Below are 27,911 nucleotides of genomic sequence, written 5' to 3'. Positions count from 1 at the left end.
ATTTGGTGGTAGCCTATAGCCTACTTTGTGTTTGTATAGTATGGCTATAGTCTAATTAATACAATGGACGTGTGCCTAACATGGAACATTGTATGGATTTATAACCCAGTGAGAAGTTAACAGTGTTTAACAGCACTAGATCTCAGATCAAGATAGTTATGGTTAACTGACTGATGCAATGAAACTGAAAAATGTTAACTGTTAAATTAGAAACAATGGGTGAGAAAGCTATACAACATCTAATGGGCATCTGTTTTTATTAAAAGTTCAAAGGGTGGCCTGCCATAAACGGTTTGGGAACCACTGCCTTAATGTGACATTGTAATGAGGACTTAGTGGTGAAACATTAACAAAATCATCACAAACAGAACAAAGCTAGTAATTGAGACTGAAACTGTAAAAATTACATGTTCCCACCACAGTTTGCCCATTTAACCAGTCCGTAAAAGTAAATTCAATGGAAAAATTGCTTTCCATAGACATTGATCTGAATTTTTAGTGAACAGTCAGCAATCTGCAAAATCTGTTGTTTTATAAGTGGGCAATATTATAACATTCTGTATACCTGGTATGATCTTTTTTAAACGCATCCCATATCACCAAGCCAAATTAGCTACCCAGAGTCCATTGTTTGTTAGTATTTTGCCATAGATTTATATTGTGTTAGGCGAGTATATGTGCATTTAGGAGCTGGTAAAATATATTTAGGGCCACAGAAACTTGTGTCAAACTTCATCTTGCCCATACCTGACTAAATTATGAATTGTTCTTAAAAGATGAATTGTGTTTGTATGAGTGGTAGCTCCCTAAATGACACATTTTCTTGCATCAATTTTTTCTGCTAAGAGGTGCTCTGAAAGGTCTGTAAGGGACACTTGTGTTTACTTCTTTACATTATTTCTATACTGGGCATACTGCAGCAAAGATATTGGCATTTGGAAGGCTGCACAGTGATTATGGTCATGTAAAGAAGTTTCTAAAGATTTTGCATATCTCTCATGGTGACATGGAAATTTTGGTAACTTGCACTGGTATGCTTGCCATATCTCAATGACGGTGTACTGTGCTTGTGTGGACCAACAGATCTCTTCTGATCTCTTCTCTGAATGTCTGTTCATTACTCCAAAATGAAATTGTGTGTGTGTGAGTGTGTTTGTCCATTCTGTCATACACGTACTATGCATTGTGTCACTTTTTTTGGCCAGGTATGAAGAATGTTCCAAAAAAAATCAGGGGCCTTTCCCCAAAACATGAATATTTGTAATGTCCAACAAAATAATTTAACAATAAATTGTATGCTGTTTGCTGATGGGTGTTATGTTCACCGCTTACCCAAAAGAATGAATGAACTTTTTAGATCTGATTGAGTACTACTTGCTCAAGAGTTATGTCAGTGTTGTGACATGGAGGAAAACTTATGTACAGATGTTAAAGAAAGGATGTATCAGAGGGAGCAGATTACATTGTACATAACTGTACTTATTTGTCTTATTATTTTCATTTGTACCATATGAATATCCTGTACAGTGTTTTGTTTGTTTTGGTTTGCTTCCTGTTTTGGTTTCTTTCAAAATTATTTTGTATTTTATTTTTATAAACTGGTTATAAATAAAATATTCATTCCGCATGCAGACATATTGTGTAAACTCAGTTTTTTGCATACAATATTACATTAATTAATAGGATGAGCTATGAACTTAAGCACTGTATAATATTTCCTCTTTTACTGCAGTTATAAATAGGCATATGCCTTGACATTTTCTTAGATTTCATCTAGTTTAGCGCATGTATTTAAAATCTCATCCAATGACTCATTATTTGGGTGTAAAGTGGCTCAATTTGCTTTATCAATCGCTCTCCAATCGCTTACGTCCTTACATACAGAAGGCTGCAGAGGCGCTATGGAGCCGTGCACTAGCACTGCTACTCTACTATTGGCGCCCACACAGCTTGCGAAATTTGCGACCGGAATGCTGTCCCCATAGGAAACAAAGTAAATGTGTTTTCCAACTGACCGCAGGTGCGTCTTGAAGAACTAATTCAAGACTGAGTTGACGGGACTTTTACCATATCAAGTAAGCTATTTAGCTACTCCTCTTGAAGTCGTGAATTTCTGCTGTGTTTGTTCTGTGCAACAGGTATATGAAACCAGGGAAACCACCGTAGTGAATTAATGCTAAGTTAGGTTAGCTTGGGAAGCAGGGAAAACTGTGTTAGCTTCCTAGCCTGTGAAGTGCCTGGGGCCTATACTCTTTTTTTAAATGTCTCGCCGTCAAATGTTCACCACAATTAAAACTAAATTAAGCGACAGTGACATCACTGTGAGAAATATCTGTTCTCCACGGTTTCCAGTACTTTCAGTATCCAGTTCTGAGAAATGTCGCACTTAGGGCGTAACTTTTTCTGTTCTGTTCTGTTGTGTGAAATGGCTAATCGTTTATGCTAGCTATCCTGGCTAGGTTAGCTCGTGCAACTTGTTGCTTTGATTAGGATTGTACGCCAACGTTATTGTCAGCTAATGTTGCGCTAGCTTTGTCTTGGACTGTTTTTGTGTTTTGTATTATTGTGGATCTTGGACGTATTCGTGTGGTTGTTTAGGCGAAGCTTGTAGGCAGCTCAACACAAAACTTAATTAAATGTTATCAATCTGGGACAATAACACTGTAATAGTAGGGTTTGGTTTAATTTCACTGAACAGCGTCTTGTCAAGTGGAAGGTAAATTAGCTTATCGCTAGCTGGTGTTGTTGATTAGAATAGACCTGCAACGCCACATGCCGTGTTACGATAGATGTCAAACGATAGATGATGGATAACAAAAATATGCAAACACACAGTTACTGGCAACATTAGTACAGTTAATTAGTAATCTAATTTGATGACCGGAACGGAAAGTGACGTTAACTTTTATTCAGATAGCTATGTGCGTGTTCATTACTCGTCTCGATCCTGTATGATAATGGACCATATGATAAACGGGAACTTTTCAAGTAAATGGGCGTCTTCTGTTACACTTCATCATAGGGAACGCTTCATCTCTTTCATAAGGGCATAACAACATCATCGTAATGTTTACATATCAAGTCTTTTTTTTTTTTGCTCAACTTTTTGTTTACCACACAGATCCCAATGTTGTTGTTGACGGTGCATATCACCGTTTCATAGTTGGGGCACATATACCTAAGCCTTAGAGTTGGCGAGTGGAGAAAGACAGTCTGGAGCTTTGTGCATTACACAACGCATTGTGACTTTACTGAAACTAGTGTGAGTGTTACAGTTAGATAGTGCCTTACTGCAGTTATCAGGCTTATCTCATGTTGTGCTTTGTTAAGATAAGGTGACTCCATGTGGCCCTGGCTTCTATCACTTGCAGATCTCCTCCATCTCCTCCTCAGAAAGTTACAGTTGTTACTTTGACACTGTACTGGATCCATGCCTGAGATTGTTTGCAAATAAACCATCACTGAAAGTGTACCAGTTTCAGTGCACACCTTTTGGCACAGTTTTCCATTTAACCCTCAGGGGTCCCATGACTAGAGGCTGAGGCTGTGATGCACAAGAGACTTCTATGCTGAGTCAGAGTGAAGCCCTGACATCTGTGCAATTTGCCATTCTCTCTTTCCCCCTCTCCCCCCTCTCCTCCCCTCTGACTCACCCAGTCTCATCTTTCCACCACTGACTCCCTGCGTGAAAGTTCTAATTTGGTCTGGCTGTGGAATCATGTGTCTTCCATGTTTACTCTGGTGACTTTCTGCCCCTGCAGGACATATCTGGACCGACTGGTCGCTAAGGTGGAAAGAGAAAGATGAAAAAGAGGGGTTGTCCAGAGGGGTAATGAGTTAAAAGAGACCAACAAAACAAGAGATTTTTCGCAAACCAGTACTGGTTGTGAAAACTCTTGTTTTTGGGCTCATTTAGAGTTAGTGTATCCAGTTAATAAGGCAAAACATGACCGGTTATGGCCATTAGGTTTCTAAATCCAAATCCTTAGTGTTGATCAGGCCATCATAGAAACATTTTCCTATTCCTGTATCACCAAGTCCTGTGATAGCCGCAAGCCTTTTGCAGAGGTCTGCTCTGCTAATGCTCATTCAGCACACAGTCAGCTCAAGTCAGTGGCTAACACCAAAGCCTGATGGTGCCACAATAAAATGGAAGTGTATATTCAAAGCCGGTCAGCAGTTTTTTTTTTTTTAAAAAGCTCCTCTGTGGTCTTGTTTGCCTACTCCCATGTTTTGGCAGCATGTTCCTTGGATTCATGCATGGCTGGCAGTCAGCAAACATCTTTTGCTATCGTCATTGTTGGCCTAGCATTTCAGCCCATATCTGATGCTGATGGGTTAGGTAAGTTTATCAGAATGACCTCAAAGAACAGGAAGATGATACTGTAGGGGTTTTGAAGCCATGAAAATATCAAAGGACACCCCCCCCCAAACATTATGCAAGATGAAACCATGTGGGTTTGTGTTGTTTAGCACACCTACCACCAATGCTCTACCTGATCCAGCCCTGACTCGTCCTGGTGTTTTATCAGTGGCCTTTGTCTTGTTGTCATGGTGATGTTAGCCTCCACAGTTCATTTGCTTTCAACGAATTTCACTTGATCCACTACTATGCTTGCATTTTCTTTTTCATTTCCTTTTTCCCTCCATTTTCTTTATTTCTCCCCTCATATTTGCAGAACCCCCTGTATGTATGTATTGGACCTTCTCTGCTGTCTAGACCAGGCTTTCCCTGTCTGTCCTCTCATTACCTCTTCAGGTCAGGAACAAGCAGTGTTGTCCCCGGGCACCCAAGATTCCCTCATGCCTTTATTACTGTCAAGACTTTACTCAATCAAACGGCTAATGCTGGGCTAAACTCAGTGGCTGGAAACTCTAATTACTGGCTCCGCTGAGCTCACGGGAGGTCCCAGCTTGTTTTGACCCCGGAGCGCTGTGCGGACCGCAGCAGCGGAGACCCACTGAGTGCAGGGAGATCTGTTCTCTCTGCAGCTCGGTCATGGCTGGCTTGGTGGGACCCCAGCTGAGGAATGTGAAAAAGGCACTCGAATGTGCCCAGATTGAGGCTCTTCAGCGAAAGCCTGAATGTAGCCATTTGTTCTTTTCGATGGCTGTCTAGTACGGGAAGCGACTACTCTCATCTGGCCTCTGCAGACATCTGGTGAGAGTGACAAGTCCTCCCCGTCTCAATGAATCCGAACCTGCTGTAAGAGAGGAAAAGATGGCTTGAGGTTGGAGGATGGGGAAATTATGAGCTGAAGTTATGTTGGCCTGTGGGTAATGGCAGGATTGTTGTGTTTAGTACAGTTAATGTTCATTTTATTATAATGTTTAGATGAGTCTACTTGCACATGTGTGACTTTTGTACTTCTGTCAGTATCATTGCTTCTATCAGTATTATCGAAACCTAAAAATCAGACACATGAATTTCCCCTGGGGATCAATAATGTATCTATCTATCTATCTATCTATCTACGTAACCTTTCATAAATGAGTTTATTGCTCTTACTGGACATATGCCACATGTCAGCCCAGCAGACATCCACAAGAAGTGACTAGAGTGTGTTGGTGCAGTGCTGTCTGTGTGCAAGTTGGAGGTGGTGGGTAGTTCTGAGGTGGTTGATGAACTTTGACGGCTAGGATAAGATGGATAATGTATTTGTAATAAAGACAAAATTACTGTGAAGAGTGAAAATATCTGTTCTGCTGTGGCTGTAGCACTACTGTGACTGTGCTGTAGGAATTTTCCATTTTGAATTGTCCTGCAATTCATCATTTGTATTGTTTTGTTATCAAACATCCATAATATCTGCAGCCAAACTGTTATAAAAGCCTACCCTGGCCTGAAGTATATAATGTAGCCTACTTTTTTTGTCATGGTGGTCATGGTTCACTGAGTACAACTATAAACTTCAAAATTAATCATACAGCCTTGATATGGATCTGCACATAATCCCATTCTAAGAATAAAAGCGCTAATGGTTTCCCCGCATGGTTACAGTAGCCCTTAGATAACCTCCCACATCAAGTGCATTAGCCGTCATATGACCTCACATTAAGGGCAGCTGGCATTATACCAGCTACCAGTGTACCAGTGCATTGAGGGTAGATGGCTCCCATGTATGAGGCATGTAGGGAGCACTCTAGACTGAGCAGCTGATGTCCTCAGATAATCTTAAGGCTCAGGTGAAAGAGGAACTGGTTCAGGTATATGAGGTGCGTGCAAGGCCACGGTGGTGCCCATCACACCTCTTAATATTCATGTGGGGCTAATGACGCGCCAGGCTGGGGCAGCTCCGTTTCGTTGCAGCTGATCTTTTCAATTAGTCATTGCAGGAGGGAAAAAAACACAATATGCACGATAGCTTCGGATAAAACTCACTTGGAGATTGTACGTACACGGGGTCAGTGAAAATAGGCTATACGTTACTCAGAGGAGAGTCTGAGCAGTTCCGTGGTGTCACAGCAATTGTGGTGGAGACCTCTGTGTCGTCACTGTGTTGCTTGTCTGATCTCTGTGTACGAGTCTACTCGCTCCTCTGTGCCCTCTCTCATTGGCCCTGACAGGGCTGCTGTCTCTCACTGGTTATACATTAACCATGACCTTCAGTGTACTCTGGAAAGACTCGGCAGCAGTAGGCAGCAGGAATTGTTCATGTTTCTTTGGCTGATCCGGTAGGTAGACGAGCACGCCAGCATGTTGGCCTGCCTCACTCATTACCTCATGCTGTAAGGCCTTTTCGACCTGACGCCTCATGTTGCTTCCCCCTGCTGAGCTACCTGAGGCATTTTGTCCACTTTGGAATCCCAGGGGCCATTCCTCCCTCGGCTACTTTCTGACCTCTTCTCTCAGTGTCTGGAATTTTCACGTTCTTGCATTCTGTCTGCTTTGTCTGTTACATTCTTGTTGCTCTCATTCTCTCCGGTGTATTCAGTCTCTTTCTCTTTCTTTCTCTCTCTCTCTCTCCTCTCTCTCTCTCTCTCTTTCTCTTTCTTTCTCTCTCTCTCTCTCTCTCTCTCTCTCTCTCTCTCTCTCTCTCTCTCTCTCTCTCTCTCTCTCTCTCTCTCTCTCTCTCTCTCTCTCTCTCTCTCTCTCTCTCTCTCTCTCATATATATTCCCTGCTCTGTCTTTTACCTCCCTCCCTCTCCTGGTACATGGTGGTACGTGTATCGACTCTATGAGTTCTGGAATGTTCTCTCCTGGTGAGAGTGAGGCTGCTGGAATGCAGATAACGCTCCTCTGCTTCTTTTCCACAGTGACGGACACACACACAGGTCAAAGGACACACTCACACACCCACATCTACACAGTGAAATAAACAAACTAAACAGTGGCCAGGAGGTGCACGCGAATGCCTTCAGGCATTCAGTTCTGCATTCAGGCGACTTTCCTTCTTTTACACTTGTTCAGTCTGCCAGTGACCTTCATTTTATTTTCATTTTTGTTGTTGTTGAACCTGCATGGGGAAGTTGTTGATGGATTTGTTGACCCTGTATATGCCTCAACTGACAGATATGTTAGTCAGCAGATCCACAATCAGGCTTTGTAGAGAACCTCTTTGCAGTTTACGGTGTTGATAGTACTGTGGTCCAGTTCATTTCGGTTTTCCCGCATCCATTTTTGTAATCCTTATTTAATTTCTAATGGAATCAGGCTGGTTAACCCTTAGAACCCGATTGACTCAAAGTGCGTCAAAAAACACACCCTTTCTTCTCTGTTAAATTGCTCCGGATCTGTTCATCGCAGCAAGATGAAACCTTTATTGCATGACGAGCGGAAGTGTGGCTTTCCAAAGAGACTACACACTTGTCTGTACGATCAAGTATAAAAAAAAAAAAAAATCATGAAATTAAATCAAATTGCAACATATTTACAGTCTATACATCTCTGCGTTCACCTGCGCACCCATTAATCTCGTTTGAATTACTCGCGAACCCGTGATCGCATAGATATGGCAAGCATATCAGATGAAGGAGGAGACACAGGGCTATCCATTGGTACCATGTATATCGATCCTTCTGGCTTATAAAAACAGACTAAGTGACTGCAAAATAATAACGCAATAATAACACAAACCAACGCCGCACACCCATTACTCTCGTTTGAATTACTCGCGGACCCGTGATCGGATAGATATGCCACGCATGTCAGATGAAAGAGGAGACTCAGAGCTATCATTTGATACCAAGTACATCCTTCTGGGTGACGAAGTGACAGCAAAATAATAACTACGAAGTGACACAAACAAAGTGACAGCAAAATAATAACTTCATATTGCTGGACTTACCCCACGTTTTTGTCTGTTTTTTGTGGCAAAGCATAATCCAACACTATCGTGTGTTTCTCTATGGCAAAGCATGTTCATAATCCGGTTTTGAGATCCTAGCAAATTCCTGCATGGCATCCAATTCAAGGCTCACGTTGCATCCCAATTTGTTCAACAAAGAAACAGCTTTTTTGCCTTTACTTTGTTCATGGCAATCCAGTAAAAAGTTGAGAATCATTATGAGTTCATACACCATAGACACGCTGACTAACACGCAACCTCGGGTCAAATCAGGTCAGATCAGTTCGTGTCACAGATATGGAGCGCAGAAAGGTCATTTAAATCACCAAATAAAAAAATGGCATTTATTTCTGTTAATCACACACCACATATTTCTGTAAATTGCTCAGCCCCAGAGTATCCCTCCAACATGGCAATTATATTGCCCGTTTCAGGACAGTCTGCCCTACACACGCATGAAATGCATGTAGAGCTATGAGCTTGCTGTGGGGAGATACATGTCGAAATATAAGAATTTTTATAATACGCTTTTTATTTTTTAATTGTTTAAAAATCAAAATAAAATCAATGCTAGTACTAATACATGAAATGATGGCAGATCTGTATAGCCTAGACTGTATATATATATATATATATATATATATATATATATATATATATATATATAATATGTGTGTGTGGTACTTACAATGACCAGAATAAATTCTGATGAATAAAGGTAGTGAAAATGCCCTAAAAACAGCTTAGGGTTCTAAGGGTTAAACTAGCCTGTTTCCTCTGTAACACCAGTTACACTCACACTGGAGATTTATTTCTCTTGTAGGTCAAGGATTTCATAGGTATTTCTCTTCAAGGACTCTTCTAGGTCAAGGATTTCTATTTTTCTCCTTGATTTGCTTTATTTATATGCCGTGGCACCTTCCTCTTAAGTTACTGGCAATGTAAGAGACTTGTATTAATATTAGACTTGTTTGATAGACTTTGATTTTGAGTTTGATAGTATATTTTAGTAGACTTGTGTGGGTAGATGTGGGTGTATGGGTAAAGTTTTGTTCAGAGTTGTTTAATGTTCCAGAGGCACCACTGTACATTAAACATCTAGCAAAATGTCTGTTAGGCAAACTCACAAGCAGGTAAGTGTTGACAAAGCACTGGAATCGGAACGCATGCATCTAAATTCAGTCCGTATCAGTCTCTCATCTGGTCACACAGGTGGAACACTTAAGCTTAAGCATAGTCTCAGCAGGTGAACATTACTGGTCAGGCATGAATGAGGCATGGACGGATAAACCATCCCAATTCCGTGTGTGTGTGTGTGAGAGCTCACACTTCCATCTGTCTGTTTAAAACAACATGCTTTCACATTTGTGCTTCATACATCATGACTTAATATTATCATAATTTCATAAATCACTATGAAAGAATGAGAAATTACTACAAATACAGAAGACATACGGAAGCGATGAATAGAGTGTGTGTGTGTGTGTGTGTGTGTGTGTAAGCTCATGAGAGACAGATGGTCAAGGACTTGATCCCCAATCACTGCTCTGCCTGCTGCAGCAGTCAGAGGGGGTAGGGGATGCTCCTGCCAGACGCGATTAGCCCAGGATCATGGTGTGTGTGTGACGTGGACAAGCATTGTACGTGTGAGTGTGAAAGAGAGAATGTGTGTGTTGGTGGTGTGTAAACTGACACAACAAGTAAAGATCTGGTCCAGTCAGGGTGTTCCCCTTCACAGTTAACATAGTTCCACCGCTGAGCGGATGTACCTGAGCGGATGTACTTGGAGATTGACCTGAGGTTAATGACTAGCAATAGTGGACCAGTGAGTGACTGATCTCTTCTTTAGAGAGTGCAATGGTAAACGACTGTCCCTGCAGGGCCTTGGCACTGGACTGTAGTAATGGGTGATGAGTAATCCCTCTGTAGTACAGTGCTCAGCATGCTCCTTAACCACAGGGTATTGGCGTGTGCGTGTGTGCAATTAGCAAAATGTGAATCAAGAACAATTTCCAGATCCTCCACATGAAGGCCTAGCCTAAGCTGTCAGCCATATGAAAATGGATCTTTTGACTGTAAAAACTCTATTTAAGCTCCTTTCCACATGCCACTCAGAATGCTGAGTGTTGGGTAGGTTACTCTACAAGGTTATACTATTGGAAGCTGTTAACTGTTATGACAAATAGTTGGTTCCTCTGTTCCTTATTATATTGACTATGGGAAAATGTGTCCTATCGGCATGGTGCCAACCTGTCTACTAGAGATAATGTAGTTTGTCAAGAGAGATGCAGCTTGCAATCAGTCAAATATTGACTTTGATATTGCTATTTAGCCTCAGTGTGAATGGACCTTACAGTAGTAAGGCTGGTCAAAGGCTAGATGCATTTTGACTGAATTATGAATCTCCTAAATTAAATTAAATTAAAGTGAATTGATAATGAGGATACTTGTAACAAGAGTAGGGTATACTTTCATTCGGTTCTCATACTTCCCATTGAAGGTATTTCAGTTCTCCTGTCCTTGTTGGGACTCAAAGCATTTTATCTTCCAGTTATTTAGTGGTCATCAATGCACACACTCCCTGCCTCCCTCACAGTAGTTCCCTTATGCAGGTCCACTCAGCTGAAGAATGCAGTTCCTTTTGCTGGTTTGCATTCCTGAGATTTGCCTGATGGGGCTGTGGTGCTTGGAGCCCAGAGCAGTGGCCAGGCAGCAGAGAGAGTGTGAATGTGTCTGTGATGTTGCTGGAATCTCCACTATCCCCAGAGCCTGCCGCGCCAGCACACCTGCACATATCCGTTGAAGCCAGCCAGATGTCCTCTCTCTCTCTCTCTCTCTCTCTCTCTCTCTCTCTCTCTCTCTCTCTCTCTCTCTCTCTCTCTCTCTCTCTCTCTCTCTCTCTCTCTTCTTTCTTTCTTTCTTTCTTTCTTTCTTTCTTTCTTTCTTTCTTTCTTTCTCTTTCTCTTTCTCTTTCTCTTTCTCTCTTTCTCTTTCTTGCTTTCTCTTTCTCTTTCTCTCTTTCTCTTTCTTGCTCTCTTTCGTTCTTTCTTTCTCTTTCTCTCTTTCTCTTTCTTGCTCTCTTTCGTTCTTTCTTTCTCTCTCTCTCTCTCTCTCTCTCTTCTTTCTTTCTTTCTTTCTTTCTCTCTCTCTCTCTCTCTTTCTTTCTTTCTTTCTTTCTTTCTTTCTTTCTTTCTTTCTCTCTTTCTCTCTTTCTTTCTCTCTCTCTTTCTTTCTTTCTTTCTTTTTTTCTTTCCTCTCTCTATCTCACTCTTTCTTCTCTCTCTTCTCTTTCTTTCTTTCTTTCTTTCTTTCTCTTTATCTCTGTTTTTATGAGCAGCTCCTCATTCACTGTTGTGTCTTGTGTCTCCCACACTGACAGGCGCAAAAGCTCACATAAATTTACTGGTGAACTATTCATTGAAATGCTGGGGCCCTTTCCTGGATGTTATACATTTTTGCAGAGAAGGCCCGAGTTCTCTTCTGTCTACATTATTATGAAAGTGAAGTCCTGTACACTGTCTACTTGTCCATCATCTGCTCTTCCTCTGCATAGGGGTCATGTGGATTGACCGGTTTGCTTCTCTGGTTGATGGGATTTTGTTGATGCTGGTGTTTAGCTTACTCAGTTGGTAATGGTTGTTGATCTGCAAAGATTTTCACAAAATATCTTGAAGCCGAACCTATGGGACATAAATGTTGTTGGTGTATGTAGATGGAGAAACACACAAGTAGGGAATCGATTTTAACCAAATATTTACACTATTAATTTTAAACGAAATAAACAAATAAAAAAGATAGATGTAACAAAATTCACAAACAAGAATATAAGAATATAAAAGAATTCCGAAGTGCAGTAAGCATTGCGAAAGCTAATAAGAAAATTCCCACCAATTTTACGCACCGGGAACAGCTGTTTCAATCAGCTGCTGTGCTGCTCGTGTTTTGCCAAAAAATGGAGGACAACGCGATCAACCTGTGCGACATGTAGAGAGACGAGTGATAGACCCTAATAACTTGAGAAGTTCGATGTGGAAGTACTTCAGATTTTTGGTATATCAAACTATGGAGAAGAACAAAGCGGTAGGCTACGCAAACTGTGCAATCGAGTTCTACGTAGGCGAAATTTGTTTGACATTTCTAATCGTAAACACCGACACAGCTACGTTGAAGCCTGCAGTCAGATGTAATGGCAGTCCACTCGGCTTACTGGTTTTCGAGAATGTTGCACTTCCGTTTGTCATTGTGCACGAAACTTCACGCCAATAAATCATCAGAAATATTGCTGGCTTGCGTCTACAAGCGCCCTCTTTACGTTCGTCCTAATGCAGTTGTTTGTGGATTGGCCTATATTTGGCATTGAAAATGGAAACGTACATAAAAAATCGATTTTACAATCGATTCAATGAACACTTATGTCTCAAAAATCGAACAGGATTTTTTCACAAAAGTGACAGCCCTACACACAAGGCATATTCCAAACACATTTTGGTTGTGTCATTACACAAAAGGTTGCTTCCTTGATTATTTGGAATTTCTGCAGTGAATGTGCACCATATCATTTTCTCAATTTTCAGGTCAATGTCCACTGTATTCCAGCCAGCGTTGTACATGCTATTGCCAGCCCCAGCTGTGTGTCTGACCCTAGCTCTGTTTCTCTCTCTCGCTCTCTCTCTCCCTCCCTCCCTCTCTCTCTCTCCTTTTCTCTCTTTCTCTCCCTGCAGGAGGTTCATTCAGCTGGAGACTCCCTTTCCCAAAACCAGACCAGCAGGGCTTGGTCACACACCGCACATCTTTGGATCCAAGGTGCAGCAGGGTGAGACTCGGGTAAGTTCTTGCCCTGATCTCTCTGTGTGTTTGTGTGTGTGTTTCTCTCTCTCTCTCTCTCTCCCCTTTATTTTCTCAGGGCCTGGGATGCCCTGCCCTTTGAGCAGTTGTCATGGCAACGGCCAGGCAGGGCAGTCACAGCCCAGTAATCTCCCAAGTGCAGCCGTGAGAGTGGCGCATAGGAGAGGAGTGGAGCCGCAATACAATGGAGCGCAGCACTATGACTGTGAGGGATAGAGCGAGAGAGGGGAGAGTAGCAGTCCTGAGGGAGGAAAGGATTGGATCAGTGATAAGACAACCATGAGGCCAACGTGTATGCTGCTGTCTGACTTTGTGTGTGTTTCTAGGCCACTGTTCTAGTGAGATTAGGACTGTATATTGGCTATATTTAGGCAGTTGAAAAGAATTGTGTGTGTGTGAGTGTGTTTGGGGGGGGTTGAGGAATGCGACTTGGTCAGAGGTTATCTATTGTGGGGGAGCTGTGAGTCATGGCTGGGGCAGAGCCTCTTGGGCACTGAGGGAGGATGTGGGAGACATAAACAACTATTGGGAACAGCCGTAAGGATTCTATGGTTCTTTTTTCCAGTATAGAATGAGGTATCATGGCATGAGTTAAATGACACTCAACTGTCCTCCTTCCATAAAAAGGCATGTATAGGCCCCAGCTGTGGCGCAACTGGCTGGGGCACCTGCACCGTACGCCGGCGACCCGGGTTCGATTCCCGCCCCGTGGTCCTTTCCGGATCCCACCCCGACTCTCTCTCCCACTCACTTCCTGTCATTCTCCACTGTCCTGTCATTAAAGGCATAAAAAGCCCCAAAAAATATACTTAAAAAAAAGGCATGTATAGTCAATCTTGTTGTGGATATTAAATAAAAGTCTTAAGTGATGTTGTTTGTAGTACAGATTTGAAGAGCCACAGAAAATGAATTTACAATGACAGACAAACAGTGTGGTCAGTTGTGAGATGATTGCAGAGGTGGGTGGGTTCATTGCTGCATATATCAGTGTGACACAAGGTGGGTGGTCAGTGAGCTCCATAAAATTTGGATTGGTAACAATATCAGGCCATGTGGAGGATGCAGGACTATGGGGGTCAGGGGTCAAAAGGCAAAGGTGTCAGTTCAGGCTGCGATGCATTGATGCAGTGGACATTAATACCCAGCACCACTGAGACAGACTCTGTGTCAGTATCAGTGACTCAAAGTGATAAAATGGAGGTCTGGACTTGCTCTCACCTTTAAACAGTGAAAATTCCAAAACTAGGACATGACAGTGAGTGCATAGCTGTTATATGGCTTAGATGGAGTTTGGGGCTAGATTAACTCTTCCAGAACCTCAATATGGGTATTGTCAAGGAAATGTCAACCTTATGATCAAGCTATATAAATGCAAGAAAAGCAAAGGCACTTTGGTTTAAAATAGATTAAATAAATAATAATAATAATAAATACATTAATTAATGAAGGAAACTTTTTTTGTTCTAATGCTTTCCTCTGATCATTTTGTTTAGGTGCCGGTGTGATCTGTGAGTGTGTTTTTGCAAGAGCACATCCTAAGGCTGGTCCCACAGACTGTGACGGACAGCCAGCGTGTGTGTTGCCCCTCGCTTGTCCCCATCATGACTGCCACATCCTCCTCCTAACGCAAGAGCACACCAGCAGCAGCCGCAATCGCAACAGCCGCGAGGGGGGGGGGTTGGGGGGATGATGACTACCTCCCACATGAACGGTCACGTGACCGACTCGGGCGGAGGGGGCAGCGGTGACGGTCAGACTGGCGGCGGTGGGCGCCATCACGAGGGCCCCGAGGAGCCCCAGCAGTGGCACCGCGAGATGGCCGTGGACTGCCCGGGCGACTTGGGCGCGCGCACGCTGCCCATCCGCCGCAGTGCCCAGCTGGAGCGCATCCGGCAGCACCAGGAGGACCGGCGGCGGCGCGAGGAGGAGGGACGCACCCGCCAGGAGCTCGACCTCAACGCCTCCATGCGCCTCAAGAAGCTGGCGCAGAACCCCAAGGTGGGCATCGACAACCCCACGTTTGACCCTATCGAGGGTCCTGGAGGGCCGCTGGCAGCCCTGCAGGGACTGGGAGGACCCCCTACACTACTAGGTGAGTCTCAGAAGCACATCTGTCAAGACTTTGCCTGTCTGCATATTATCACTGGTATCGGTTTCTTGTTAAAGCATCTGCAGGCTGTTTGGATATAGCACAGAGACTTAGGGAAATGTTTCCCTCACTGATCATTGTCCTGTTTCCATGGTACGTTGCTATGCAAAGGAAAGGCACAAGTAAAATTGAATTAATGAATGTTTGCGGGACTTACCCTGGCCTGCTGCCCGAGAGGAGAGCATGTGATTGGCTAGGTGCTTAGAGTGGGATGAGATGGTTGGTTAACCTCTCTGTAGGGGTTGGGTACATGGCAGGCTTTTCATCACTGCGTTTCTCTTCTTGTATCAGAGTAGTAACTTTATTCTGGCCAACACTGAATATCATAGGCCCACACTAAATACCATGAGTGCTACTTCTTTCTCTACATTTAAAATGGCACTGCCAGTAGTTCATTGTGGTGGCACCTACACAAAACATGGCTGTCAAAGATGAGAAAAAAAGTCCTCTTTGGCAGTCCAGTGGTTGTCAATATTTATTCAGTTGACACTTGAGAAACCTACTGTGCCCGTTTGAATGCGGGCTAAACAAATTCTTGACAACATTTTGGAACAGCGCTGCTCTGAAAGAGCCAACATGTGCACTGCTTGTCTAGCCATGCTCTCAGTCAGTCACTTTCACGACACAGCTTTCTAAAGTGGCCACCCTCCTTCGCCCGGGCTGTGCCACAGGAGTGAAGTGTTTGTGAGCGAGGGCTCACTCATCAGGTATTGAGGAATGCATTGTGAAACCGGTAATTAAACGGAGGGAGGTGGGCCCTAGCAGGTGCTCTCTTTCTCTCTACTTCTGTGTCTTCCTTCTCTCTACCTCTGTGTCTTCCTTTTCTGTGCTTCATTCTGTTCATTCAGTTCTTGAACTCCTACAGTAGTGACCACACACTTCCCTCCTGTTCAACTAAACAGAAGTAATGGCTCACAGAGAGAGAGAGAGATGCTTTTAATGAAAGAGTGATGAAACGCTTTTGGAATTTGAAGGGGGGAGGGTGTTGGATGAAGAGGGGGGGGGGGCATGAATGGGAGGCAGTTAATTAAGGAACACTAATAAAATCTTCCAGTCCTGGCTGGACACACTGCTCCTCCCCTTGTTCTTCTCACCCTGTTCTTGCCATGTTTCGCACTTTTTAACACCATTGTGGAAAAATCATGTTAGCATGCTAAAAACCCTAAAACATGGTGGAATGGTGAACAAGAAGTAAAATGTGAACACATTCAGGAACCTTACAAACTTACAAGTGTGTTTTCACTGTTTAAAGTCAGGCAGTGTGGAGACAGTTAGTTGATGTCCGGTAGACAAACACCTTGCTTTAGCTTATGCGTAGCTCCCACTCAGCAGCTGTAATAAGATTCTTAGATGCACAATCACCTCCCATTATCTTCTGCATGAGGGTCAACAGATGAGAATGAGAACAAATAGGCTCTGTGATGTTTTTCAGGTAAGACTTTCTGATTGTATATTAGTACTACAAGCCATGTGTAATTATGTATATTGCACGCAACTTAACGTTTGCTTAAAATACAGCCCCCCTGCATGTTGTTTAAATGAAAAGGGAGGGTTTGATTCTGTGTTGGTTTTTAATTGCCTGGCTTAGTCTAGAGGTTGCTCTGAAGAAGTGCGGAGAAATGATGCACTAAGATAATGCAGGTGACTGCCTTTCATTGGGGGGAGAAGAGGCTGCATCACCCAAACAAAACCATTATGTTTCTGTAATTATGCTTTTGCATTGTGCAGTGGGTTTTGAAGATACTGTTGAGTTATAGTTTCTGTTCAGATGTAGATCTAATGCTATTCAGATTTTAAGAAATTCAGAGTCAGGTGCAAACCCAGGAGCTGGTTTGCCTGTTATGTGTCTTACTTGTGCCATGCAATGCCTTATGTCAACGCAGAAAGAAATTTCCCCAAAAAGACATAGATATTAGAAAGCTAGACACTGCATTGGGCTCCAGAACGTACATAAATAGCGCCGCCATCTTGGTGGGGGCAACAATCACTGGAGGCCAATGGAGAAACATGTGTCTCTGACTGGAAATCAGACAGGTGTAGACAGTAAAGGTGTTGCCCTCAGCAACATGGCGGCCGCGTTTGCGTATGCCAAATAGAACTTGACGGACAATGCGGTATCTAGCTTTCTAATATCTATGCCTAAAGAGACAATTATGCCAGTAGAGTAAGATGTTCAGATGTTCATGCCTGCGTGCTTGTGTCGCCCCCTGCAGAGTTGGAGGAGCTGCTGCTTTCCCTGAAGCAGGTGCAGCACTGCCTGGGCGACGAGCAGAGCCGCGAGGACGTGGAGCTAGTCCTGCAGCTCGTGCAGAAGAATGACTTCCAGAAGGCCTTCAACATCCACAACGCCGTGGCCCAGCACATGCACCGCGCCAGCCCGCCCTTCCCCCTCACCGAGCGCGCCCAGGGGCTCACGCACGAGGTAGCCACTCCACCAGCGGCACGGAGGCAGTGATTTATTTATATACACTGTAAAGAAAACCAAAAGACAACAATTTTATCATCAAAATTCTATAGCTGATGTTTTTAGTAAGGTCCCACCTTTGAAGGTTTTAGAATATCTTATTAGCATAGATTTTAAAAAACATATTTAAGTTTCTGTAACACACAGTGCTCTGGCCATTAAATAGCCTTAGTTACGGAATTGGCTTTAAATTAAACAAACAAACAAATACACTGTAAAGGGGTTTTGGGTTGTAATTGATTGACTTTCCAGGTTCTTGTCATATTATGCTGCTCTGTTGCTGTGTATCATCATGACCCTTTCCAGAGCGGCGGGTCAGATTCCCAGAGACCTGACTGCAATGTCAACTCATTGATTGAGCTGACTCATCCCCTCGTGAAAAATTCATCCTTTTTGCTTGTTCTTTTGTCTTGAGTCAGTAAGAAGCTCTTCAGTGTTATGCCCAGGAAACACACCTTGTTGACATATCTGATGAAGCTTCCGCACCTGCCAGCACCTAGTTTTAATTGTCATTAGTGGTTATGCAAATTCAACCACTCTTGCTGCTTGGGATTTTGTATTTTGATAAGTGCTCCACCTGAGCACATACAAGCTGAAACTGCCTGGAGGCAAACCAAACTGACCTCTGGAACTGCCTCTTCTTCAGTGAACGCCTAGATGCACAGCTATCTACAACCCTGGGAAGCAATGAATCAGTAAAACCATTTTCACTCATGGTGCCCATGCCCAGTGCATCACTTCATACCACTGGCCTTTTGCCAAATGCCTAAAGTTTCCGAGTGAGTTATTCCTATGACATCAGCCCTTTTCTGCACTCAGTGATCTCATGTGATATGTTGCGGCTCAGGGTCCCATGATGCATGAGTCTCCATCCCGGTCCAGCGCACTGTTCTGAGCGGCTCCATTCTAAATATACATCAGTGGACGTTCATCCACCGCTAGTGCTAATGAATCCTGACTGTGTGCTCCGCTAATGAGCGGCTCCCTAAGAGAACAGGGCTCTTTGCTGGAGGAACGGTCTGCTAATGAGAGCCAGATAGACTTGTCCTTGTTGTGCTCGTCCCTCCACGTTTCTGTGCGGGATAATGGGGCCACACAAACGTTCACTGTGCTACAAAACTTCATTAGTGCCGAAAACTCACTGACCGGAATGCCTCTCTCCAAACACAATGGCGAGATCTCTTCTCTGTACATACAGGTATTGGAGTGTGTGTGTGTGTGTTTAGCACTTCTCCTTGAGACTGGACAAAGTGCTCAAGCTGAAATATGTTCATGTGTGTGCAGAGCCCCCGTGTTTTCCTTCTGCTTATTGGAGCGAATGGTATTGGATTACAACATGTACTTGGATTACCATTCATATGTAATATGCGGGAGGCGGGTGGATTAGCCCCAGCAGATGACGGCCAGTGGCTCCCCTCCACTGGTCAGGCCACCCCAAACACACCACCCCTCCCCCTGCCCCCTTCCCTTGACCGCTGTCACCCATGCTGAGGACACAACCTCTCCTGGAGCACTGTGGGTTCCCCTTATCTGCCTCATATTGTGTCAGGATCATGACACTGCTGCTCCATCTGCAGGCCTTCTTCTTTCTGGGAATACAAAAAAGAATGAATGGAAATGCTTTTATGGAGATGGATACTTAGGCAGAGAGTTACTGAAGCATTTCAACAATTTACTGAGAGGCATTAAGCATAGTTTATAATCCAGAATTTCTCTGGTCCAAAGGCTGCTGAAATTGGCCACATAGAATGGCTTAATAATAAATGTCCACAGTGCGAAAGTGTTGATTCAAAACTTTAATAATCTCATCATGGTTATCAGTCTGTTTTGAATGTGGGATGTCAAATTTGACTTCTTATCATGAATGAACATACATATTTTCCAACATGGACTCCATCATATTTGGATATTACCACTAGTACTACAGTGGTATGGCAGCCTTTTGCTTTATGTAGCAAGTAGCAAGTACAATATTGCCAATAGAGAACCACAGTGACTGGTCACCAGTCACTAGTCCTTATGAAACCCTTGCACAGTCCTAAGTCCTGCCATCCTTTTTGTTCTCAGGTCCAGTCCATGCTGCTGTCCACCCAACATAAAGAGGGCCTGGAACTCAATGCCCTGCTCTCCTCCCCTAATTTCCAGGTCAGTTTCCAGGTCGTGTCCATTGGCAGTGATTCCATGCATGTTTGTTGTGCCCGACTGGCCCGTGCTGTTTTTGGTCTCACTGGCCTCCCTGTGGTTACCTTGTTTTGTGTTCTGATAATTGTGTTTTATTGGATATTTTATATCTCCTGTAATTGCAAAATTGCACTCTATCCATGTTTTCAAATACAAAAAGCAGTTGTTTATAAAGCTTTTATGCAGAGGCCATTTAACTCCTACCATAGAGGGGTCCATTAGTCAGAAAAGCTGTGTTTAAATCCTGTAGTTTGCACTCCGACCCTTGGCTAGTGTGCCTCTTTTCACAGCATAACATTTGTTTTGCATATTGTAGCAGTTAGCTATTTCTACTTAAATAAATAATAATTAAATAGTAACACATATAAAAATAGTAACTCATAAAAAAAATAAGCTGGTATAACTGTAGAGATTATATCCCGGTTTCAGTCATGTTACAATATCAATGATGCTGCCTTGTTGTGATAACTCGTTGCTAACTGTATCTATCTCTGCATCCTTCCCCTGTGTGTTAGGCTCTGATGCTGGCCCATGACGGCATAGCTGAGCAGGAGATGCAGTTGGAGCCAGCGAGCTATCAGGACCGGCAGTGTGAGAACCTCACGCAGTGGGGCGGAGAGACGGTCAAGATCGTCCGCATAGAAAAGGCCAGAGACATTCCTCTGGTGGGTTTCACTTCCCACAGTCAAATCACATACCTCAGCTACTCTGGCTAGTTGAGCCTAATCAGATCACAAGCGTTTGGAGATAAGAGCACATGGAGGGAAGAATATTTGACATTCTTTGATATGTTACTCACACGGCATGCAAACATCTGACTGTGTGTAGTCCGTACTCTTCAGAGGACAGGTTTTGATAAGTTCTGCTGTGTCATGATCTGTTACCATTCAGTCTATCTTTTTTGCCCATATTTGTGCTGATATGATCAGGGCGCGACGGTTCGTAACGATATGGACAGCGTAATCATCAGCCGCATCGTGAAGGGCGGTGCGGCCGAGCGGAGCGGCCTGCTGCAGGAGGGAGACGAGGTCCTAGAGATCAACGGAGTCGAGATCCGCGGCAAAGACGTCAACGAGGTCTTCGACATCCTGGTGAGCACATCCGCCAGCCTCACAGGCCGATCGAAGCCCGTCAGATTGTGTAGTAAACACATGCATCCGGAAAAACTTTGCTTTACAAAAAAAGATTATATACACTATACATCTGTTTGCACTATGTTGTTAATGGAACATGAGTCTGTTCATTGAGCTACGTAAGCACTGTGTTGGTGTAACCTAGTGTATGGTGACCACTGCAAGGCAAGTATAGAAACTGTAAAAAGCTGGTCTGAGTGAATGTGTTGTTTTGAGTGCAGTCAGCATGTCCGTGTACTGAATGTATGTGAATGCGTTGTCCTGAGTGAACATCTTATCTGTGGTGTGTGTGTGTGTGTGTGTTCTGTACAGGCGGAGATGCATGGCACTCTGACCTTTGTGCTGATCCCCAGTCCTCACACCAAACCTCCTCCTCCTGTCAAAGAGACTGTGGTAAGTGCACAGGCTCCCTTGTACATGACATTTTTTCCCCGTCACTTTTGTATTTCTTTGCGTGTTTTTTATCAGTTTCTCAGGAAATACGCTCGATGGAAACAAAACTGTTGACCTACTGAGACATGCCACCATCATTTGCATATCTAATCCTTCACATTCCCAATAGTATCACTATCATCAAGCATTTGCATTGTGATGTCCAGCGTGTTCAGTAATGTGTGCGTGGTGCTGCAGGTGCACGTGAAGGCCCACTTTGACTACGACCCGTCTGACGACCCGTACGTGCCGTGCCGCGAGCTGGGCTTATGCTTCCAGAAGGGGGACATCCTGCACATCATCAGCCAGGACGACCCCAACTGGTGGCAGGCCTACAGGGATGGCGACGAGGACAACCAGCCGCTAGCGGGCCTGGTGCCAGGTACTACAGAGTGGAACACGGACACACACACACACACACACACACACTCACATGCTTCTTGTGTAGGCAAAGAATGAGCCCATAAGCTACCTGGAAGCTCTGCAGCTGTCATTAATCCACTCTCAGTATATGTGAGTCGGTGTCTGCTCTATTGTTTATTCTACACTGTCCCTCCTTATCTGATAGGGAAGAGCTTCCAGCAGCAAAGAGAAGCCATGAAACAGACCATAGAAGAGGATAAAGAACCTGAGAAGTCAGGTGAGTCCCACTCACTCACTCACACACACACACACACACACACACACACACACACTCTCTCTCTACTCTCTCTCTCTCTCTCTCTCTCTCTCTACTCTCACCCTCTCTCTTTGCATACCATGCTATGCAGTTTCGGTAGACTTGTTCTTGTTCTTCCCCTCTCAGGAAAGCTGTGGTGTGCAAAGAAAAACAAGAAAAAGAGGAAGAAGCTCCTCTACAATGCCAACAGAAATGATGGTGAGTAGCTGTAAACTTTACAGTAAATACCCAGCCAATGAAATTTTAAACATTATTTACTACTGTACTGTATGTCTGTGCATTCAAGGATTTAAGGATTTTTGTTTCTCACATACATAGAGATTTTTAAAAGGTTTTAGAGGTTTTAAAACATATAATGAAATGGCATTTAGCTGCTCAACTTTTCTGTGCAGAAACTATTCATATAGGATAAAGGATAAAGAAGGATTTAGAAATAATTTAATAAATAGATGGAGAGATAAAAGGGTAAAAAGTGCAATTTGAGGTGTTTAAATACAGTACTTAATACAAATACTGTTCAGAAGTAAATAATTTAGGAGAGCGTGTTCCTTTTTTTATATGCAGATTACGACAATGAGGAAATTCTGACCTATGAGGAGATGGCGCTCTACCACCAGCCAGCCAATAGGAAGCGACCGATCGCTCTGATTGGCCCTCCCAACTGCGGTCAGAATGAACTGAGGCAGAGACTGTTGACCAGTGAGCCAGACAGATTTGGAGGAGCAGTCCCACGTAAGTTTGTGTGGGATGGAGGTAGCATGTGTTGGTCTTGAATTTCCCCTCGGGATCAATAAAGTATCTATCTATCTTTGTAAGCTAATTAGCTTTCTTCTACATTCATGCATTTAATGCTTGTATGAGCAATGTAACCTTAAGCCCCATTCACATATAGGGTTACTAGCAACAAGAGACCATGTACTGTAAATGTAGTTCATTGATTACAGGTGAAATAACCTCTGGCGATGCAGAATGTTGTGCGACAAAATTAAAATAATTGATTAACGTTGCTTAAATTCAGATGGCTGTGTTAACGACATAAAGACAGTCTTACCAGACATGGTGCTGTGATCCCTTACCTGACAGACACCACACGTAACCGGCGGGACATGGAGATGAACGCACGTGACTACCACTTCGTCTCGCGGCAGGCCTTCGAGATGGACGCCGCCGCAGGGAAGTTCATCGAGTCCGGCGAGTTTGAGAAGAACCTCTATGGCACCAGCACTGACTCAGTCCGGCAGATCATCAACACAGGGAAGATCTGCATCCTCTGCCTGCACACCCAGGTGAGGAAAGACACACAGACACAGGCGAAGGAGCCATTTTTCTTTGACTGGTGTCTTTGTCTGGTGTGACAAGCTATAAATGACAGTCACTGCAGTGTTTGGTTGATAGTTAACAGGTTTGCATTAGCCAAGTAAGGTGAGGGTGAGCAGTTTCTCAGAACGTCTTCAGTGTCATGTATCCTTTCACCACACCCACAAGAAGAGTGGTGGTGGTGCTGGTGCTGGTGATTGTGATGGTCTCATCAATGATGTTGATGGTCTCATCTTTCTCTTAGTCACTGAAGGTGTTACGAAGCTCAGACCTGAAGCCGTACATCATATTCATCGCACCACCCTCCCAAGAGCGATTGCGTGCTCTCCTGACAAAAGACAACAGGAACCCTAAGGTACTTTCTTTAACATCTGCATCAGATTTACATGTTTTCAGTAATTAATCCTCTCCCATTTTTTGTTTCTACACATTCAGAACAACATCCTATGAGTACACTATACACAGTATGTCACACTACAGTATGTCAACATTAACCTGTTCATTAACCTGTTCCTGTTATAGAGATAATTCCAACATTGATGCCATTTTCTACATCAGATACTAGTTTTTCCAGAGCGCCCTTGGAAAAGAGATTTAAATCTCAATTTGACTCCACTGGTTAAAGGATTCAGATCCACAATGACTAAATCTGCACTACTAACACTACTAAATGAGTAAACACCTCCATCTCTTTCCGGTAGCCCGAGGAGCTGCGGGACATCATCGAGAAGGCCCGTGAGATGGAGCAGAACTACGGGCACCTGTTTGACGCTGCCATCGTCAACACGGACCATGACAAGGCCTACCAGGAACTGCTGCGCTTCATCAACAAGCTGGACACAGAGCCGCAGTGGGTGCCTTCGTCCTGGCTGCGCTGAGGCCTCCTGCACCGTGGCACACACACACACACACACACACACACACACACACACGCACACACTCTCTCTTACTTTGAAGCATACTTATTGACACATCCTGGCATGCACGCACGCACCCATGCAAACACAAGCTGTGATTCAAGACCACTGTTCCTATGCTGTTGTCATGGTGAGGAGATGGACAGATGGAGAGAGGGAGAAAGGGAGAGTGAGCTTGACTAGCTTTGAGATGTCTGTGGTTTAGCAGCCATAGAATAAGCACAGCTCACTCACCTGGCTCGCTCCGTGTGGCCTGTGTGGCTACCTGCACCTCCGTAGACTCCTCCCCGACAGCATGATTTTATATCTGATCTTGACGTCTCTCTTTAAATTAACTCCACATTCCAGAAATGATGTAAGAAGTATATCTGTACCAGCACTTGTTAGCAGCAGTAGAATGGACTTTGAGAGTTATTTATATATAACGTTTTTGGAAGGTTTTTTTATATAAGGATGAAGGTTGTTCTACTACATGTTCAAGGAGTAGTTGCACAGCTCCACTTACTGTGGCCTGATTCGAAGTGAGTGTGTGTGTGTGTGTGTTTGTGTTGCGTGTGTTGCATAAGTTTATGTGTGTTTACTCCCAATAATTAACGCACCGAACCGCTGTGACTGTAGATAATGGTGGACATATATCTGCTAACTGAATGGTTTCTGAAGACTCTTCTTTCTGAAGACAGAAATATTAGCTGTTGGCATCACTACAGTCGGAGGGAAGATGTCTTTTCTTCACAATTTGTTTTCTTTGTTTTTCTCGCATCTTTGTTCTTTTCCTCATTCTTTATGTGAAATCATGATTTTTACCAGCAAGGCTGGTGTGTTCACCCTGCTCTGTGGAGAGAGGTGAAGCGTTTCACTGAACACTATGTCCCCGTCAGCCAACCGAACTGTTGAAGGAGCATGAAGTCGCCAGTGGAAAGACAGCTGATTGGCTTGGCTATTACCTTAACAGTGGAGTGAGCGAGACGGGAAGTCTTTGATTATCGCATCTCTGCAGACCCAGGTGGACACGAGGAGAGTCGGCTGCCCTGCCCTGTCCTGTCCTGTCACGTCACATCCATTCTCTTCCATGATTCTGCAGAACAAGAGCTGACGGTTTGTGTCTTTCTGGTCCTCTTGTGTTGGTTCTGCGTCGCGTTTTGTCCACCTGGCCTTAGTAACGCCAACCAGTTCTTCAGCCAGGGTCATAGCCGGAGCTCATGCCAGCAAGACTTCAGGGAAAAGTGCTTTCTCTTTCATTTTTTTAAACAAATGCCTCTTTCATATATGTGTAACCATCAGTATTTTACAGCAATACGAAAAAGTATATATTATGGCGTGTATGTACATTTCCTTTAATTGACACTATTCTCTTTTGGAGTTTGTGTGGTTTTTGTAATTTAATGAGTTTCATGCTGATAGAGTTCCAATTTCTATGTTTGTCTTTTTAATGTTATTTTCACTACATGTTAGAATCGTGCATTTAAACTTGTGATTTTCTTTTTTGTCAGTGTTTTGTTTATAGTTCCCCTTCTGTTATTTGAGAGAGAAAAATTAAATTAATTATAATGGACTTTTAGGACTTGAGTGTAAAAAATCTCACTATTTTTAGAAGTGTGCTTGCGAGTGCGGGTTGATGTGTGTGTCTATGAGCGAGAGTGTGTGGCAGTAGTGACACTTAACTATAACTGGCATTGCATATATGCATATACAGACAAGAGACAAGGGACTTTCACTCATTTATGGGAAAGTATTATTGTATTATCTCTGCAAAAATGAATGGATACACTGGAAACAGCCGAACTCGAGGAGTTCCACAGTATATTACTTTCTTTTATGTTCCTCTTAGCTCGTAATAATGTGTATTTACAAAATGACCTGCGTGGTAAACATGTTCAGTAGACATTTCCACTGCAGAAAGGGGTGTGCTCCTTAATTTTGCTCTGGCACACTACAGTTCTTCCTGTTTGAAATGTAATGAATAGGATGGTGACCATGGCTACCTGAGAGAGCCCACAGATGTACATGACAAGATAAGCGTAGGCGCACTGGCCATACTGCACTATCAACAGAGAGCACAATGATGATGAAGCCTGGACTCTTTCAGGAGTGGGGTTAGGAGCTCCCTCTGGTGTGCGTAGAGGGAGTTGACCCTCAACTCTTCAGCTCTCTTTGGGGTTCAGAGTCCAGAAGAGAGAAGGCTACTCCGAATTCCTTTTTTGAAGTTTCACTCCAGATTTGATCAGGGTTTGATCTACAGAGCAGACACCCAGCAACAATTATAGAGCTCCTCTGGAGTAGTTGTAAAAGTTGATGGTTGCTGCTAGCCTTTGTAAGGTGAGACTACATTTACACACCACCTGTTGTTAATGTCCAGTCTTGTGAGCCATTTTGGTCACTGTGTGACCACTCAAGCAACACGTCGTTTAACACACTAATTTAACTCGCTACAGACATCACAGTTGAATCAAGTCTTCAATACAATGTGTTACAGTTTCACTTCTTGAATTTTCTAGCATCCACCATGATTTTCACATGATGCAAACCTCCATGACTACCTGCGTTGATTTCTTAAACTGTTTGTTTTAGGTCTTCTTCCAAATGCCAGCAAGCATATCTAACCACACCCTCGTTTAAAAAACGTGATGTAGATACATGCCAATTAACTGGAAGTAGAACTAATGAATGTAAAGTTATTGTATGAAAAAATAAATCACTTTTCTCTGAGAATTTTTGTATGAATTATCAAAGTGAATTAAAGACGAGATTGGTAGACATTTTGTATGGTCTTTTCTTTATATTTGTTTTGTTAATTCTGCTCAATTGACCATACAGATGTGCTAGCAGTTGCAATACAACATGAAGTGAAGGGTTATTGTCTAGTTGCTGGTGGTTAAACTGCTGAAAACATACTCACTTTGTCGACTCTTTCATTTATGGCAACTTCAAGGTGCAGGCACGATAGCAGACCAAATAAAGAGTCTCCTGATTATAATACATTACAAAGAAAACACATTTGCTTATGCTACCTACTTGTGACCTTAATAAAGATTACGTTGGACCCTGGTTGTTCTTGGCAACTGGCTCAGAGAGTGAAGGGAAATCCCCGACCCACACTTAGCCCCACCTCAGATCCCTGCCTTAAGCTCTGCCAAACTTTGCTCTTTAACCCTTGCCAAACCTAAATCCTAGCTTGTTACCCTTCTGTGATGGCAAATCTCATACCTATACTGTTAACAGTATCTGCGGTTGGCAGAATGAGACAAAATGTACACAATCTTCACAGTACAAGTAGGTATTTCTGTCGTAGGCCTATGTGCCCCACTGGAAAGGAGCCTCTGACCTTGACCTTGCTTGAGCTTTGCTCTATCGTCTCAGGTATACATCAGAAATGCATGACATAGTGAAGCAGACTAAATTGAGGTTTATTTATGGTGACTTAATGATCTCCGGTTTATTAATAGCCCGGAATTTGAAATGGCTGAGACCTTGACTAAGCGTTTCACACCATGGTGTGAGCCAAAGAG

The 27,911-nt window shown here is 43.4% G+C and overlaps 1 protein-coding gene across 1 annotated transcript; it reads left to right on the top strand.

Annotated features, from left to right (window-relative positions):
• The first annotated feature begins 1,912 nt into the window (after positions 1 to 1,912).
• On the top strand, positions 1,913 to 27,159 carry LOC121692895 (MAGUK p55 subfamily member 5-A-like). The gene is made up of 15 exons (XM_042071917.1): positions 1,913 to 2,075; positions 13,010 to 13,112; positions 14,627 to 15,225; positions 17,496 to 17,704; positions 19,814 to 19,891; positions 20,443 to 20,592; positions 20,857 to 21,018; positions 21,373 to 21,453; positions 21,691 to 21,874; positions 22,061 to 22,132; positions 22,298 to 22,369; positions 22,736 to 22,903; positions 23,255 to 23,457; positions 23,733 to 23,843; positions 24,190 to 27,159. The coding sequence occupies exons 3-15, from the start codon at positions 14,820 to 14,822 to the stop codon at positions 24,364 to 24,366; spliced, it is 2,073 nt and encodes a 690-aa protein (XP_041927851.1). The 5' UTR covers positions 1,913 to 2,075; positions 13,010 to 13,112; positions 14,627 to 14,819; the 3' UTR covers positions 24,367 to 27,159.
• The last annotated feature ends 752 nt before the right edge of the window (positions 27,160 to 27,911 follow it).

Source organism: Alosa sapidissima, chromosome 19 (genome assembly GCF_018492685.1).
Source record: "Alosa sapidissima isolate fAloSap1 chromosome 19, fAloSap1.pri, whole genome shotgun sequence".
NCBI lineage: Eukaryota > Metazoa > Chordata > Actinopteri > Clupeiformes > Clupeidae > Alosa > Alosa sapidissima.
The sequence above is the reverse complement of the archived record's forward strand: the minus strand, read 5'-3'. Positions and strand labels throughout refer to the sequence as shown.